The following is an 18,679-nucleotide window of genomic DNA, read 5'->3' on the forward strand; positions in this document are numbered from 1 at the left end:
TATCAAGCTGATGATTCTATATTAGAGTCCATGTGATAGGGAGCGAACCTATAAACCTATCGGGTACATATTCCACGCTCCGCGCTGCTACCGGGAAAAAAAAATCAATGTCACTTTGCCCGACCCGGAGATAGAACTTGAATAATAGTTTTTTTCACTGTGCCCTATGGTCTTGTCATTTTACCCGGGGTATTGGGCAAAGTGGACCGCAGTTATACACATTAACGGACTAACTACATTTATTCAGCTCCTTTTGCGTTTCGCTAATCGATTTTAGTTACACTTATACAGTTTCTTTTCTATCAGCTGCTTCCAGCGCTGGATAACTTAAGAAGCGATTACATGCTCACGGTAAACAAATTTTATTTCATATTTCGTCAGTTTAGGCGGATAATAAAAATACACTTGTCCTCAACCTATGCCTGTTTGTCGCGAAAGCCGAATAGACGCTGTAAGCTGAACGCATGCGTACGCGTTTCCATACAAAACTAGTTAGGGACAAAAACTGAATTGAGCTGAATAGGTGTAATTTGATTGATAATTTTAATTAAGAATTGATGTTATGTATTAAAATAAATACTTATTTATTCACAGTAATTATTTTATTTCTATGTCTATTGGTTTTGTTTATAAAGCTTGTCAAAGGTAAGTGTCCATTCTGCCCAGACTGCCCTTCAGTATGATATCGTCCTTAGTCAGTAAAAGGCTGACATGTGTATAAATAATCGCAAATTTATTTACAATTCTGTATTACGAAACTTAAACTTGGCCCCAAAGCAACTTGACTGGGACCTTGAAAGTTATTACGAGTTATTGCAAAATCTGTTTCCATTTAACATTGGCATTTCGAGGCAAAATCTCTTGACATTTGGTTATTATTAAATAACATGCGAGATTCTTTTATGGACACAGTAACATCATTTTTATAACATGTTCTTTGTATAGTGTTGAATTTTCGCTTTTTTTTAAACAAATTAAAATAAGTAATTTATAAGTGTCAAAAGTAGAAAGATGCCTGAAATAGTGTGGTCACGTTATGCGCAGTGACGAAAATCATGTTGTCAAAAAGCGATGAGCCTTCCAGAGAACAAAAAAAACGAGGAGAGCCTCTCTCTACCTGGAGGATCAGTATAACCAAACCATTCAAACAAAATAAACTACCCGGAAACGAAGTGGGAATGAGCAAAGAAGATTAATGAATATCAAAAATACTTAATTCTGATTGGTCCATTTTCACGATCAAAAAGTACCGATGGGTATTGTTCATTAAAATTGGCGGTAAATCAAATTCTTCAATCTATACCAATATAAATAATATTGAGAAGTGGGTACTATATGTCAACACTACATTTCTGGTGTGAGGAAAGTGAATAAAATATTTATACCATTCATTAGCTGAATAGTTTTTGGTTTATTTTTAAACAGCCACCGCCTTTTATATTAAAAAATAAAACTTCCTAAACCGTATTAACAAATATTTATTTCATACATCCCTAATAATTTACATGTGTATCAAATGTAGATAGTTTATAACTAGTCCAGAAAAATGTAATATTAAATAGGTATTATGCTTACTTAACCCTTCCACGCATTCTAATAAATACATTTATTAACCCGATGGTCAGTTAAGCTCGATCACTCACTGTTGCCAAGAAATCCTTAATATAAATTCGCCCTAAATTATATGGAATGGGCCACGGAGACTAATTTGACAAAAGTCCTTTAGCTAAATATAAATATGTCTAGTAAAAGTTGCGAGATAGCACAAAATAGTAGGGGGGTCAAAAATTACCCACTTGCGTGAAAGGATCAGTGACCAGAGACTAAAAGACCATGATATAATGGTCGACTTCGAACCAACCGCAGCCACGTGACGGTTTTCCAATACTATGTACGGTTGATTACCTGAAAATAAAGAAATTAATTTAAATGCATCGATATGTATGTACTACGTACTAGATCTGGCGTTCCGTACACTCATTGTGTTCAATTGAACTGTACTGCAATCCATACACGTAACTTTAATATGATTTCAACATGTACAGCATGTGGTTATGTACGGAGTGGCGCTCATAATATAAGAACTCGAGTCTCAGTGTAAACCTAAATGTGAATAAAAAATATTAGTCCTCTAATTATAATTATTTGATGTTCAAACGAATAAACAGGTTATAACAGTGACATTTTGGTTGCATTTTAGTTCAGATTTTGAACAAATAAAATATACGCCAATATTTAAATGGGTGAAAGCTGGATTTCATTCGATAATTACCGACGCTTACCATGCGGCACTATGTAATTCAATCTACAGCATAATGTTTGCTGTTCGAAGACAGACTTAGATTTAAGCAGCCTGCCGCCTTAAAGTAAAAAAAAAACGTAACTCGTAAATCGATGTCGTTTAATTTTCATGTTTGTGTTTGATTGAGAGACCAATATGCCAATCACGAGTTAGTCTCAACCAATGCCAATAAAACGACGCGAAGTTGTATCATGTTTTTTGATACATTCTAAGACAACTACCTTGTCATATGTTAAAATCTTAGATGCAATATAATAATAATAATATCAGCCCTGTATTATATACTTGCCCACTGCTGAGCACGGGCCTCCTCTACTACTGAGAGGGATTAGGCCTTAGTCCACCACGCTGGCTTAGTGCGGGTTGGTAGACTTAACACACCTTCGAAATTCTTATAGAGAACTTCTCAGATGTGCAGGTTTCCTGACGATGTTTTCCGTCACCATTAAAGCGAACGATAATTCACAAACAATACACACATGATTTTTTAGAAAAGTCAGAGGTGTGTGCCCTTGTGATTTGAACCTGTGGACATTCGTCTTGGCAGTCTGTTCCACACCCAACTAGGCTATCGCCGCTTCTTCGCTATGCAGTATCATTCATAAATTATTTAAGGGCTATTATAACAGTACTGGACTGAGATACCACAAATACAGTTAATTATGTTTAAAATTTTCTCGTGCCAGTAATTACAGGTCAAGTGGAAATTATTATGTGAAGTAAAATAGAAAATAAAATTATGATTGTACTAATGGTGTATTTACATTTAATATGATAATGAATTCTTTGATGGTAGAAAAATATATACTTTATATTAGATTAAAGCTAAAATATTTATTCTATTATTTGTCTAAACATGTCTAACGAACTTTCGCTATGGATTCAAAGGTAGCAATTAGGATTGTTTATTGAAATCAGGATTTCGTGTATTTTAATTCAAAGTTTACATTATATTGGCTACACAAGGCAAATGTTCGCTCAATTAATAAGCCAAGTAATTTCAATCAATTCATAAAGTATTGTATTACGTAGATTGAATTCTAATAGTATTGTAATCAGTAACTCAAATTTATACTTAGTAAATGTATTACAAATCATTCAAGATGTAGTTTGAATTTGCTTTCATAGTTCTCTACAAGTTGGTATATTCGTAAATGTAGATACACCATTAAATTAACAAACCGAAGCATAGTTAGATAACTGTAAATAAAATGAGTAATTACTATTATAATGTTGGATTTTATAAATCAGTGTTGCCCTATTTACTATAATAGAAAGCTTTTTGTTTAACTAGCCATTAAGATGATTTAAATAATCTGTGCATTTTGAATTTGTCTATTGTTCTAAAAAAAAAAACATTTATAATTTAAAAACTCCTAAATTTAGTTCATTTTTAAAAACACGGAACGAATCTACAATACATTTCAAAACAGGACGCTTAGCAATGATGTGAATCGCATTGACTGCAATCGCCATGCTAACAACGATCGCAAACATATGAAATCACTCATATGAAACGTTCGCCATGTCCATCACTTACATTTTCAAATATTCAACAGAAAAACCTAAGTAAGATTACAACAATGGATTATCAGTGAAATATTTGTTTCCGTTTTTGAACTTTTGAAATAATTTGTAACAATTTCCTCATAATTTCCTGCTTTGAACATAAACTACTTGCGGTCACATTTAAAAAACGTTACGCAATGAAAAATATGGTAAATATTTTAATGACGTGAACGTAGATACAAAATAAATTCACTATAATATTCTTATTATTCTATGGGAATAAATATTTTTTTGTAGCATACTTAATTATTAACAGCAACTATATAAAACAAGTCATACCATCTTACATCTGCTGCGTAGAGTTTCCGTTCCAGGTGTTGTTGTCGTCATCGCCGGCCCTGTCTCCTGGCAGCCGGTGGATGTTGCCCCTCCGCCGGACGCCGGGCGGAGGCGGGGGCGAGGCGCGGGCGGCGGGCGGCGAGGGGGCCCGCGGCGGCGACGGGAACAGGCGCCGTCTGATCCACTCGTACACGTACTGAGATGGCTCCAGGATCAGCGATGTGAACAGGTGTGTGAAGAAGGCTGTAATAAAAATATTTTTTTTTACACACTCCCATACATATGGGTACGCACTCACGCCTTGTAGGTATCCCCCGAATAGGTAGGAAGAGGCGTTAAGGGCATTTTTCATGGTTTTATTAAAACCCGTATTTGATGAAATTTGGGTAAAACAAATAAATGCACTATATGCAATGATGCACAATAAAGGTTTGGCTACTATTTTTTATGCAATCTAAGAGACTGAGGGGTCTTAAATGACCCAGCTGGATTCTAATACCGTGGCGTTCTCAATAGCAGAATATCTCACTGATGATATTGGCGAAGGTGGAGGGCCTGGCGACGACGGCGGCGGCGCGGCGCGGCAGCACGAGCAGCGCGGCCGACGGCGCCAGCTGCAGCGCGCGCAGGCTCGCCGCCGTCTCGTCCAGCTCGCGCCGCGGGAACGCCGTCCACAGCGAGAACGATGCCGACGGGATCTACAATATCATTTAATAGAAACACGCATCCTTTATACTATACAGTGTAATCTATAAGTACGAACATGGGTCATTATCGACCCCATATAATTTAATTTAGGTTATCGATCTATATATATAAAAATGAATTCCTATTTCCCTTGGTCACGCCATCACGCGTTAACGGCTGGACTGATTTCACTATTTTTTTTTTGTTGTGTTTGTTATTGTCAGGAGAAGTTTCGTATAAAAGAAAAAATTCAAAAAAATTGCGCGGTAAATTAGAAAATTTAAGAAAACTTAACGAATATATTAATTTTATATAAGTGTCAATTGTTTGAAATAACTATCAGCGATTGACAAAATTCAGTTAAGACGGGACAACGTCTGTCGGGTCAACTAGTTAATAATAAAAAAATCAAATACTCTTTTAATAATCATCAAATCAACAAGCTATATAATAAACAGTAAAAATTCTGTAAGGGTCGTATCAAAACCAATTTTTTTTTACCATAGTTCTAAAGTTACCTGTAGGGTTTCGACGAGATATCGGCGCACATCGCCGAGCGTGTCGTTGGGGTCGAACTGTGCCGTGTGTGAGGAGCCGTCCATCAACTTGAACTGGATGCGAGCGTAGGGACTACCGTCACCGGACGCTACACACAAAGAGAATTATGTATCAACACTTTGTATACAAAAATGGATCTAAGTGGCCTTAATGCCTGAGCCATTCTTCGATCGTCTACTTTCGGGTGTTACAAAGATGTTTTACTATGATTAAATGTATGATTTAACATTACAAACAAATAGTTTTGGAGCCCTTAGAGCTTAAAGAAACGACTGATATTTCTCGGTGAAATATCTGCTATAATGGTCACCAAATTTAATTGATTCCTGAAGTTAAATATGTAGGAGCCCGTTAGACTGACGATTATTTTATAGAATGGGTTGATTATGTCAATTCATTGTAAAGTCTATTACGACGCTAAACACTGCGAACAGTAATTAATGTGCAACAGTACTGACTGGCGGGCGCGGCGCTGGGCGCGTGCGCGGGCGCGTGCGCGGGCGCGTGCTCGGGCGCGGGCGCGGGCGGCGGCGCGTCGCGCGCGCGGCGCTCGGCGCGGTCCTGCGCGATCTGCTCGAGGATGCGCTGGCGCGCCAAGTTGTTCTCCAGCTTCTCGCGCTTGCGCTCCTCCTGACACATACATATCACAATAACGATTACTAAACGAGATTTTTTATTTATTTGCTGTCTTTGCCGGTTAAGGCTGATTTGTGCACCTAAATACTCGCCGAGTTTCACCGCTCGTCATGTCAGGAAATTGACCAAAAATATGAACTTGGCATTTTGTAAACAAAAAGCATAGTAATGCAACAAAAATATGAGCGAAAAATTTTATTGTTGAATTATATATTTGCTAACCTGGGATACGAGTTCATGAAAGGAAAAGTAGTTGTAGGTACCTGTATTTGCTTCAATTCCTGATCAGCTTGCCATTTCTTTAGTTCCGCAACCCCCTTGCCTGTGGCTCGTCTCTCTATCTCTTTTTCTTTCTCAAGCTAAGGACAATGAAAAATATTTTAACATTTTAACAAACTTTTGAAACACGATTTTAATTTCATCTTTTGAAATGGCTGGTATAAGTTTGTATTTTCATGATTGCATAACTAACACCAATCAAGTATTTTTTTATTACTTCTCAAAGTCAATATAAATAATTAATGAATAATAATAATAACTTTGTATACCATCTTCACAAATCCTTGTTATTTTGTATTATAATACCTCTTTCTCTTTCTCAGCTTTCTCCCTGCGTCGAGCCTCGATCAACTCTTTAGCGCGTTCCAGCTTGTCTTCAATATCACGTACACTATCAGAGGGTGACACTTGGGCGTCGCTCGGGCCGGCTGCCGGTTCGGGTTCCACTGCCACTGGAGCGGACACGTCGGGCACTGGTGCTGTGGCAGGTGACGGTTGAGTATCCATCTGTATAATAAAATTAAAAAAAAATATTTTAAAATGGTAAATACTTATGCTATAAATTGAACTGACTATAGTATAAATTGTAAACCATTTAATAAAATGAGCCACACAATAGGGTAGTTTCCTAGGTTTGATAAATTGAGAGCAAAAATGGTGGGTTACGGCGTTATTTATTTCTCTCACACACACCGTTGACTCTCGATGACGTCACAGTTTGCTATTAATGTTATTTGAAAGGTACCCCTCCAAACTAAATTTGAAATATTGGTAACTTATTCATTATTGTGTGGATTTTGAAACATCTTTTTGCGTTAGATTTCAGATGACAATGAATATGTTTTTAAAAATAATGAGCTACCCTATTTAGAAAAATTTAAACCTTATCATTATTTGAACAGGTAAATAAATGTGAAAAGTGAAAACCCTTATTATCTAAAGAAACTGTTTAACACAGCTGTTAAAGATAAGCTAGCAACAGCATAGGAGGTAGTGGCCTTCATAAACCATAACTATTATACCTTTGTGTTTAAGTTTATAAGTTGTCTCTATACATAAACCTTAAAGACAAACCATTTGTCCCCCCTTCAATCGCCACTGGACAGCCTCTATGCCAGCAACGTCAATAGGACGTATTCTATGACGTGCGGTGAAGCTCGGCGAGCATTTGGGAGCATAAACCTTAAGGTTATAGCTTAAGGTCCATTTTTCATACATTTTGTTTTACCTTTAATCTGGGTAACTAAACAAGTATTGATAAGTAAAGAATTTAAATTCACGTCGATATTTCGACCTTTAAAATTTCGTCGTATTAAATTTTAAAGGCCGAAATATCCATGCATATTAATTATTTTTACGTTTTTCTTCCAACTGCGAGAACTAATCACTAACTAGACGTGAATTTAAATTCTTTACTTATCAATACTTGTTTAGTTACCCAGATTAAAGGTGAAACAAAATGTATGAAAAATGGACCTTAAGCTATAACCTTAACCCACAAAGACATCAATCAAATAATTAGAGATAGGGAGAAGTTCGAAATATTAATTTAGAGCTATGTGTGAGAAATGAAAGAATGTATTTTAATACCAGCTCAAGTTCTGGTCGTTTGCTGCTGCCCGGCGTATCGGAAGTCTTCGGCCGCCTAACGCACACGTCGCCGTCGCAAACCACTTCGAACTCTTCCGCCTTCTGCACTTCGTTGTTGTCGGTCTTCGGGATCTTCGCGGCTGGTTCTGATGTTTCTGAAATTACAATTATATTATCTAATATTCTTTTTCGCTCTGTCCTCCTAGGGTATGTATTTGACGAGTTAACAACCAAACTCAACCGAGATGCCTTTTTTGTTTTCAAACCTAATTCTATGGACTAGAATTCATGAAGTTAAAAACATCACCATGCTTAAATCGTTAAATCAATTTTAATGATATTTGGTACAGAGAATCGTGAACCATAAATAATATAAGTCCTTTCTTATGCATAGAAAGGGCTTTCACGCGGGTCGCGAGAAGCACCTAGTCGCATCTCACTAATATTATAAATGAAAATATTTGTGAAATATTTGGATGTTTGTTAGAAACAACTACTGAACGGATTTGGATGAAAATTTACACTCAAATAGGCTATGTCCTGCACTAACATAATATAGTGATTTTTATGTCAGTAATTTGGCTTCATGGGAAATATTTGAATTTTTTATCCGATTTTTTTAAATGGATGACGCATGCGCCGTACCTATGGCACTATGGATCGCTATAGTGATTAAGTAATTTTATATCGGGAAAGAATTTTCACGCAATCGAAGTCCCGAGCAACAGCAGTATTAAATAAATGACTCACCGGGTTCCTTGGCTCGAGGCTCCGGCGCTTTGGCTGGCTCTGGTTTGACGGGAGCGCTGGACGCCGCCTCCGAGTGAAGTAAATTTACTGTCTGTTCCTTCACATTCTGAGATGAGGTTGACGGCTGGACCAATGGTGATTTTTCTTTGCCTGGTATATTGAGTCGTATAGTTAAAAAAGCTATTCAGAGACATAGCATATGTTTGGGAACTGTCATTGGTAACTAATTTTTATTTTTACTAAAATCATTATTGTACTCATGAAAATCTTGTTATGAAAGTATAAGCCATAGAATAGAAATTTTTACATTATTTCAGAGGGGGAAATAAGAAGCTTGTGCAGATTATAACAAAAATAATAGAAACTTACGATGTTCCTCCAGTATCCGGTCTATCCTGGTAGCCAAGTTGTTGGCCTCCACTCCCGCGCACACTACTTCCAGCGGTGTCCCATTCCGACCAATGAAGAACAGTGACGGGACAGGAACGAATTGATCTGATTACTGATTTAAGGCATCATTGACATAGATATCACTGAAAACTCGCTCAGATCACAAGATCGCAAGACCTAATATTGTATAAAATAATCATCTCAAAAAGGTAATTTTTAATCAATTCGTTTTTTAATGTAGAACTTAAATACACAAAATTGTTTATACATATTTTAATGTAAGACAGAAAGATATAGCTAACATCAATTTTAAAAATTAATTTAAAAGGATACATATTTGAGCGAAGTGTGTGTAGTTGGTGGATCCGCTCTTCAGCTTGATTGCAAGGAAGTTGGCTTGGTCAGACAGCCGAGAGACCACTGCGGAGTTGTCTATGGTTTGGGCCATCTCCTGGGACAAGTCATTGTCCCCTGAAAATATTATATTAGTTACATAATCAACTTTACCTTATAATAATGACAGAACACATAATATGTTTTAAATTTTTAATAATAATATACAAAATAACACAAAAACCTAACATTATAACTATTAGAAAATGTTACTTTGTGTTAAGCTAATAATGTAAATCACATAGCTAATAAAACGGCCTGATTTAAATTTATTTATTTAAACTTTATATACAATAGATGTTTACAGGTGCACTTATTTTGCCTGAGGCATTTTTTAACACTCAACCTTTGTGTGACGCAGAGATGAGACAGTGTGGGTGTAAGTATAAAGAAATCAATATAACAAATTTTTTAAACCAAATTATTCAATAAATAATCTATATTCTGTAAATTGTAGTTATGAATCGCCATTGATTGCTTTAAATATAGAAACTTACTACAAAGTGAAATCATCAGACTGATAACCAAAATGATTTTTTTATTCAAGCCCTTTCAAATAATCCCATTTAGAATGGTTAATTCAGCCTGGGAAAAGCATATCTATGTAGTGCACAGTTACATTAGTCCAAAAATTACAGCAAGTTGTACAATAGCTGTAGATGATGCAATTTGATAAGAATTACTTGAAATTATTGATTGCAAATTTGAATATAAACAGTAATCTAATATTTTATTTCTACTGATATTTTAACATTGTCTACCTTTATATTATAATATTTTTGTGTTTATTTTAATTATGCCACCTAAATTAAAAAACAAACACCACAATAAAATCTGAAAACTTACAATATCTGACATTATCTAGGTTACACATTACAATAAAAGATATGATCACGCCCATAACTCAATTTTTTTGTACATCAAAAGGAGAACCTTATATTTAGGTCTTTATTAACTATAATATTTTTTTAATATTTGTTTTGTTAAAATTGTCATTTATAAAGCGTAAAAGTTATAACAAAATATAAGTTGATTCTTAACAGCATCAGCAATAGATATTAGGTCTGGCATAAACAATGAACCCTTTATAAAAAGCAATGACAATTTATTTGGCCATTACATATCTTATAAGAATTATATTAGACTAGATACAAAATTTAAACAAACGAACTAAATACATAGTCCAAATGTTATTGGCTTCAAAAATCAATAATAATCACAACCTTATGTATTGAAAATCAAGCTCAATATAACAATCTCTGACAGGGTTCATACTCAATGGTCAGTCATATATTGGAGGAAGGAATAAAACAATATCCGTGGACATAATCACTGTAAAATAGCGTAAAAGATGCGCTACATTATAATCAGCTGCATGCAGTAGTAGGTCAAGGTTGGATTTGTCAAATTGTACAATTCAATTATTCACTTTTTTCCTTGTATGGAATAAATGTGTCATAGAAAGACTAAGGAAGAAGGCTTATCAGATCTTATCATCAAAATATAGGTATCCAAATCCATGTATAAGATAGAATCAAAAGAGACGAAAACGATCAATGTATACTAAGTAAAAAAACTATTATAAATGAATAAAAATACGTTTGAATAAACGTAAACACAAGTAATTATATCAAAATATGCAGTTATAAGCGTAAACAGACAATTACCTTCAACAAATACAACGAAAATTGCATTTTTTTGCTTGGATAAAGAAACCGCTTCAGCAATGCTCCCGCCGTACCAATGCATCGTAACAGTGATGTAAATGAAGTTTTCTAAATCAGTTACAAACTATCCAGGTTTATTTTAATATATTACGGACAAAACACAATTTTACTTTCCAATAAAAATATTTCGGCTACATGACACATCAGATTTTGACAGCTGACGTGTTTATTTTCGTTTTTTCTTTTTTTCTTAAATTTATTGCCTTTCAATTATTTGGCTTGAGAACTTATACTCATACAGTCTGTCATATGAAATGAGATTTTTTTTCAGGTGGAGTGAGTTCTTAACTCGTAAAATATAAAAATAAAAGGTTACATAAAATCATATCTGACTAGGTAAAGTAGTAAACATAAACAAAAAACAATTTAGTAATTAACAGTTTATTAATAATATTATTGGAAAATTTCAAAAAGTGATGGTTTGAACTTCGTTAACATTTAAAACTTTAAATAAATACTGGAAAAACTATTACTTTATCATCAATGAAAAAAATAAAATTCGAATGCAGTTTCGAAATACGAATATAATATAATGTGACATGATCATTATTGAGTGTCTACTAAAATTATAACAATACAATTTGATATGAGTACACAAATGATATATGTTTTTGTCTATGGGTACTTACATGTGACCTTGTAAATTGCTATTGCACAACAGATGGCACTACTATAATTTCTAATTTTAATTTTGTAGTACTGCTTTTCGATACAAGATGTCCGATTTTTTCTTCCATTTTGTTTTTTTTTTTCAAAAAATTGTCGGTATTGTAATCAAATTATTATTTTTTATATAATAGCAACAACTAATAATTTTAACACTTTTATAGACTGGTAGGTGCTGACTGTTGACAATTTAGTTAGTAGAGTGAGGACATTTTATTGGCGAGCTTTACGACTTTTAAATGGGTAAGCTATTTTAGTGCCTCATTCTCCGGCCATAAATCGAGATGAAACTTAGTTACGATGGGATCATTGCCTTTTATTTGACATAGTAATGATTGAAACTTGAAACACTTATATACGGTGTAAATTAATAGTTAATTTTTAGGTATCGTTCACAATAAGGTCCAATGTAATTACAAACTACTAAAATGTTACACATACGTACCAGTTAATTTACATAAAATTTTAAAGTAAGCTTTATTTATAGATTTATAAATAATTAATATTTTCTTTGTAATATACTATGTTAAATAATATTTATGCCGTCGTGAATCCGTAACGTAACCCAGTAGTGGATGGCCAAAAAGTTGTATATCCAGTAGTGCATACATCAGACATACCTTTCTATTGTATTAATTTTTGCTTTATCTGGCTACGATATTGAATGATAAGATTATGTTCTTACATAATATCTAAATTTTGTTTATGTAGTAAATACAAAGGTATAGTGATAAAAACTGATAAAAACAGAATTCTTGGCGATTAAGATTAGAAACAATTATCAAAGCAATAGATGTAGTATTTAAAAAAAAAATAGACAGGCATGTACGTAGGTAGTACATACTAGGTATGTATTTCAATATGAATCATATTGAGTATATTAATATCATATTATATGATTATGAATTACTGCTGTTGATTGTACCATTACGTTACACGCACGCACATGATTATGATTTAATCTAGAATAACAATAAAGCGGTCTTGTTGAATAAATTGTATGCACTACGACGACCAGTTTGCGGTTAAATAAATATATTTTATAACTTCCCTATAATATGTGTAATGTAAAAGATAAAATTATCACATCGTTTAATATGTAATGCTGTATTAAAATATATAATAGAATTGGAGCTACATTGCAATGAGGTCTATGATTAAACTGCATAATAACCAAATATGTATTTTTATAGTAGATTAACTTTTGCCTATGCCCGCGTGAAAATGTTTTTCCAGGATAAAAATAGCACTCAGGAGTAATGTACGTTCCTATTAGTGAAAAAATCGCAAATTAGTAGTTCCTGAGATGAGCGTGTTTAAACAAACAAACTGCTCAGCTTAATATATTAATATAAATTAAACATAATAAGTAAATACTGACCTGTCTAGCGCACAATCCCCATTTTTACGAACATACATATTCGCAAGACAAAAGAAATAAGTACTGTACCGGTGTTGTAAGAATAACGAATTATTGTGACGATATTGCTTTTGAGATTGCATTTTTGTTAGGCCTTCTGCAACCGAATTAAACATATAATTGATTTCCACATACAAATGGCTTTATGTATGTGGTACACTTACTGCAAGATCGTATTCATATCTTAATTAAATTAACCTAGCAAAGGCATGTCTATAACAATGGTCATTAAATAATTTTATGCAAATCTATTCGACAATGTGAATGAAAAATATTACACTGCCATACATTGAGTGGAATAAACGCGACTGGAAGAGAGAATTACATATAATAGATATGGGAACGTTACATTGAACAATATGATTTATTTCAGTGGTAGCCCACTAGTCGTAGTTCGTCCTTCGAATTTATTAGGTTTGTAATACATATTATTATGAATCAATTTTATTTTTCCGCACTCCTTTAAATGAACTTTTTTTGTGTGAAATCTCACACTCCCATCCACACAATGTTCTTAAAAAGGGGTACAAAGTATTTTTTTCAAGTATTAGTATGTTTATACAATACTAAGTACACATTTTTTAAGAATACTATTTTAGAAGATTAAAAAGTTTTGTGTCGTCATAATGTTTCAACAAGAAATATTTTTCTATGTTTATTTCCAAATATTTAGATGGCAGCCAGCCGGTCTCCAACTCCGTTGAGTGTTATACCACTCTCCGTTGGCAAACTCAGCGTGTTCTATGCTAAACGACCAATGATACCATCATTATTGTGAACGCCTCAGACAGTTTCAATTTCAAAATGCAGATCGGGAATAGAACTATGGAGCGGCATTTGTTGTAGTTTTTTTAGTAATTGTAATGTACGAATATGTTGATAAGTATATTATAATAATTTTGATTTTCCATTACGAGTATAATTGTCAAGAAGAACCTGGAGGACTTCGTCAACCGATAAGTCTTGAGTTCGATTCCTATATGATTTTCTCGAGAATGCATTCTCCCAAAAACATGATAGGTATTATGTATGTTAGGCATTCCGTGCAACTTGAAGATTATGTATGATAAACCATTGCAACAATATGCAACAAAAAGTACGTTGCTATTCCACATTGGAACGGGATAGCAACATATGAATGACGTCAATTGACGAATGTATGATCAGTTTATTTTCTAGAGCCTTTGTTAATAATATCTTTGATTCTGTTTACAATTAATAAATCAAATATGAAGTTATATAGTGCAATCAAATTTATAAAGACATAGGTATTCATTACAAAATCCCCTCAAATAATTTCTGCATAACCAAGCGTTGAATAAAATTAAAAACAATACCTAAAAGATATGACGCGAATAGAAACAGTGACTGCATTCATTCTATATTCGTGAACAATCAATAAGCGGACATGGCGGCGGTTCCCGAAGCAAATTGGTTCGATGACGAAGCGAAACAACCACTAAATAATGTTATTTACATATTGTTTTGTCACTTTCAGTTCTATTATGTATCGCTAATAAGCTGAGTGTTTTGTTTGTACATTATTTTTAAAAACTCCGAATTTGTTATATAGGTTTATTCTTTGGATTAATACATATTTCTTAATTTGAAAATAGTTAAGTTATAATATGCTCTAACACATTATTCTATACAGGAAGATATTTTTATTTTTCCAAAATCTTGAGTAGAATTTAGTAAATAATTTATACTGTTTGCTACGGAGGTAATGCTTGCCAACACTGGTAGAATAGTAATACTTAGAATATTTTTAGTTAAGTGACTCAATAAATATTTGTTGCTTGTAATTTTTTTTTATTAGTGTGTGTGTGTGTGTGTGTGTAAAACTTTGTGTTATGTAAATGTCAAAGGAGAATCGATAAATAAAGTCATACTTAGTTTATGTATTTTTTCGCCGCACAACTGCAAACAACAGCATCCCACTAATTACCCGTAGGTTCTTCCAATACCTACTTAACATACCTTTTGCGTTTATGTAACGATAGAGCGTGGCGAGACAAGTATAAGGATTCCTTTACACAAAAAAAAAATTAATTAAGAAATATACCACAAGCATACCAGCGTACGTGAACGAGTATAGGTAACATTAATATTGTTTTTTTTTTCAAAGATAATATCGTCACTATGGTGCGTTTGTTTGGAAATTTGGCGATTGTCTATGGAACGTCGGCCATTGTTTTTTTTCGAGCCAAGTCACGCTCAACGATTGGGAATTCATTCATAGCTAAAATGAATGTGTTCACACTTTACTTTGTTGGTAAGATGATATTGTCAATTATGTCGAAGAACTTACTTTATTTAAGATAGCTTTTACAGTTAACCAATTTAAAGTGGGAATAAATAAAAACAAATCAAAGGTGAGGTCATCATCTAAAACAAGTCAATATTAGCAAACGTTTTATGCATTTGAAATAATAATAGAGATTTAAGGTGGTAGCTCAAGGTCCATTTTCATACATTTTGTTTCGGCTTTAATCTGGGTAACTAAACAAGTATTGGCAAGTAAAGAATTTAAATTCACGTCTAGTTAGTGATTAGTTCTCGCAGTTGAAGAAAAATGTAAAAATAATTAATAATCATGGATATTTCTGCCTTTAAAATTTCGTCATATTAAATTTTAAAGGCCGAAATATCCATGATTATTAATTATTTTTACATTTTTCTTCAACTGCGAGAACTAATCACTAACTAGACGTGAATTTAAATTCTTTACTTGCCAATACTTGTTTAGTTACCCAGATTAAAGCCGAAACAAAATGTATGAAAATGGACCTTGAGCTACCACCTTAATGTATAACTCATATTCGAATTCTATAGAGATAGGAATAAGTAAGTGTATATTTAAAGGTGGAAGGTATTTACTAACTTCTTTCTCAGTTGTTCGTTGTAAAGGTAACTACGTCCCAACTCCTTAGAAGGAATAAACACACACAGATGACACTCTTATCCCCGAAGAGGTAGGCAGAGTTGCAACAAGAGCACCCACTTTTCATCATGTGCCGTCATGTGATCGAAGTGAGCCTATAGCCATAAAAGGCACAAACCCCAACCTCCGGCCTGTTACTGAGTAGATAAACCAAATATCACTATCTAAGCCCGTTCCGGGATTCGAACCTGGACACTCGGACCGGTGTCGCATAGAGAACGTAAAAAAAAAACTTTAATAATAACAATGGCGAATTATAATATCAAGAGGCAAAAATCGTCCAATGTACAACTTCATAGCAGTTTACAACGGTAAACGCCTACTGGATACGGCATTGCGCCTTTATATCTGAACCACGCGTATGAATATATTTGGACATCAACTCGACAAAATTGTCATTGATTTATTAGTTCTTAATAATTGTATACGAAATGGAAATCATTAAGGAAAATGGTAGGATGTGAGTCGGTCGCGTCCCTTTATATGTTGGCAGTTGCGTCAGCGGATGTCCGAGTAAGTTTAATTGTTTAATTATGCCGTTTAAATGCCGCCACAGTTGCAAGTGTTGCAAGCGAACGACACCATTGGCAAAGACAATTACTGTATCTAACATACTTAGGAAACAGTTTTTTAATTCGCAGCATCTTAGCTGCAATACCCAAGATTTGCAAATATCTATGGTCTGCTGAAGCAATTGTAAACTATGTTTTTTGATGAACCTGGTGGCAAGTGGAGTAGCGTATAGGTACGTTTATCCGTCATCAGTTGGCACAATTATGCCGGCCTGTTTAAAATTGTATATACACAGTCTGACCCCGGAACGCAACACACGTACGTGGGTTGCTATGACTGGTTTAATATACAGTGGTCGTTATCCATGCGGATACAAGTAGCATAATATCAGCCCTGTATTATATACTGTCCCACTTCTGGGCACGGGTCTCGTCTACTATAGAGCAGGATTAGACCTTCGCCACCACGCTGGCCTAGTGCGGATTGGTAGACTTCATATAATTGCTAATCATAAAAAGTTTATTTAAAAAAAGAGTTTGGTTTTACGTGCTGCCTGTCCTTTTGAGACCTAAGTGTATGTCATGTTTATTGAGATAATTTGAATAGGTTCACCTGACAACCCCTTTTTACATACGTTAAAATGGATTGTCGCGAAACTATTTCTTAGATATTTTTTTACATGTCACCTGACACGCGCTGGCTAATGTAGACTGTAATGTATAATATGATCTTTGCAATAAATATTGACTGCTACCAAATAAGTGCCCTAATTCTCGCCTCAGAAATCTTTAGAAACTATCAAATAACGATGGAACACTTCCATAATGCCTGCTCACTACGCCCAGCACATAACCATAATTCTCTAACCTAAAAAGAATTCGAACCTTAGACTACAAACAATAGGTCATTCATTACTCTTCCGTGCATTTTTGTTCCAGTACGTCATGCTAGGGAACTGTTTAGGTTAGTTGTGATTCGGCACACGCGCGTGGTCGGAAACTGTCTGAGCTATATTACTGCTAACCGCTTCTAAACTATTATGAAATTAAAACTTATGACTCACGTTCTTAATTATCAGGATATCGTTTAGGAAATAGTTATTAAACCATATTTGCATTCTTACTGCTAGGTGCCTTTCGATATTTATTATTTTTATTGCTGCTGTGAAGGTTTTATTACGATTGTACAGGGAAGAGTATGAACAGTAAGACAATATACATATAAATTAATTTACAAATTTGTAGTTCGTAAAAAGTATATATATTTTGTGGTTATACTAGAAATTATAGGCTGTTATTTAAACTGTATTGAAACTTTGAAATGTCGGTCGAAATGTTTCTCATTAAGTTTAATTTCTACGATGTGAACCGTGTAACAAATGTAAAATTTAAATTTAGCTATTAATAAAAGTCTTAACACCGTGTTTAAAAATGTAGTAGCCGCTATGCTTCAGAATTTCTAATTAGCGTCTAGAATATTTGTAATAGCGATCGCATTGTCGGATGTTCGGTTAACCAGATCACGTACCAGGACTTGTTTCTAACGAATTGATCGCGGATTTATCGTCACCTTATAGTCATCTGTTAATTAGAATTAATATGTCTCAATAACACGCATGGACAATTGTTTTCCTACCTATTTGACAAAAGTTCCACAGAATCTGATGTACTCACTTATTCCGGTGTTTTATGGTAAGGATTTATGTGTAAAAAAGTTAAATTGCGAGCTGATATGAGATTAACTGAAATCTAACCGAAATGTTTTCAAGTAAATTAATTGAATGATTTACATTTTGACTGAACCACATAATATCCTGTTTCAATAAAAGACTTAAATAAATAAAGACTTTATAATACTTAAGATCACACAGTTATTGTACCTCATAATATGCCTCTAAAGCGTATAGAGATAAATTTAAAGCATGGCAGCAAATTCCCAGAGCTCAAGCGCCAGCATCTATAAGCTGACCTCGTCCG

At 34.1% G+C, this 18,679-nt stretch overlaps 1 protein-coding gene across 2 annotated transcripts; it reads right to left on the bottom strand.

Annotated features, from left to right (window-relative positions):
• Nucleotides 1-1,461: 1,461 nt before the first annotated feature.
• Nucleotides 1,462-11,341, bottom strand: LOC115439725 (UBX domain-containing protein 4). 2 transcript variants are annotated; one of them, XM_037440063.1, is made up of 12 exons: nt 11,101-11,341; nt 9,374-9,511; nt 9,020-9,145; nt 8,651-8,800; nt 7,901-8,055; nt 6,617-6,817; nt 6,295-6,390; nt 5,854-6,025; nt 5,356-5,483; nt 4,680-4,848; nt 4,159-4,393; nt 1,462-1,905 (listed from the first exon to the last, which is right to left on the bottom strand). In XM_037440063.1, exons 1-12 carry the CDS (start codon nt 11,180-11,182, stop codon nt 1,902-1,904), a joined length of 1,656 nt encoding a protein of 551 aa, XP_037295960.1. In that variant the 5' UTR covers nt 11,183-11,341; the 3' UTR covers nt 1,462-1,901. The 2 variants fall into 2 exon arrangements, with proteins under 2 accessions (XP_037295960.1, XP_037295959.1); XM_037440062.1 differs by having other exon boundaries at nt 4,151-4,393.
• Nucleotides 11,342-18,679: the final 7,338 nt, after the last annotated feature.

Source organism: Manduca sexta, chromosome 18 (assembly GCF_014839805.1).
Source record: "Manduca sexta isolate Smith_Timp_Sample1 chromosome 18, JHU_Msex_v1.0, whole genome shotgun sequence".
Taxonomy (NCBI): Eukaryota; Metazoa; Arthropoda; class Insecta; order Lepidoptera; family Sphingidae; genus Manduca; species Manduca sexta.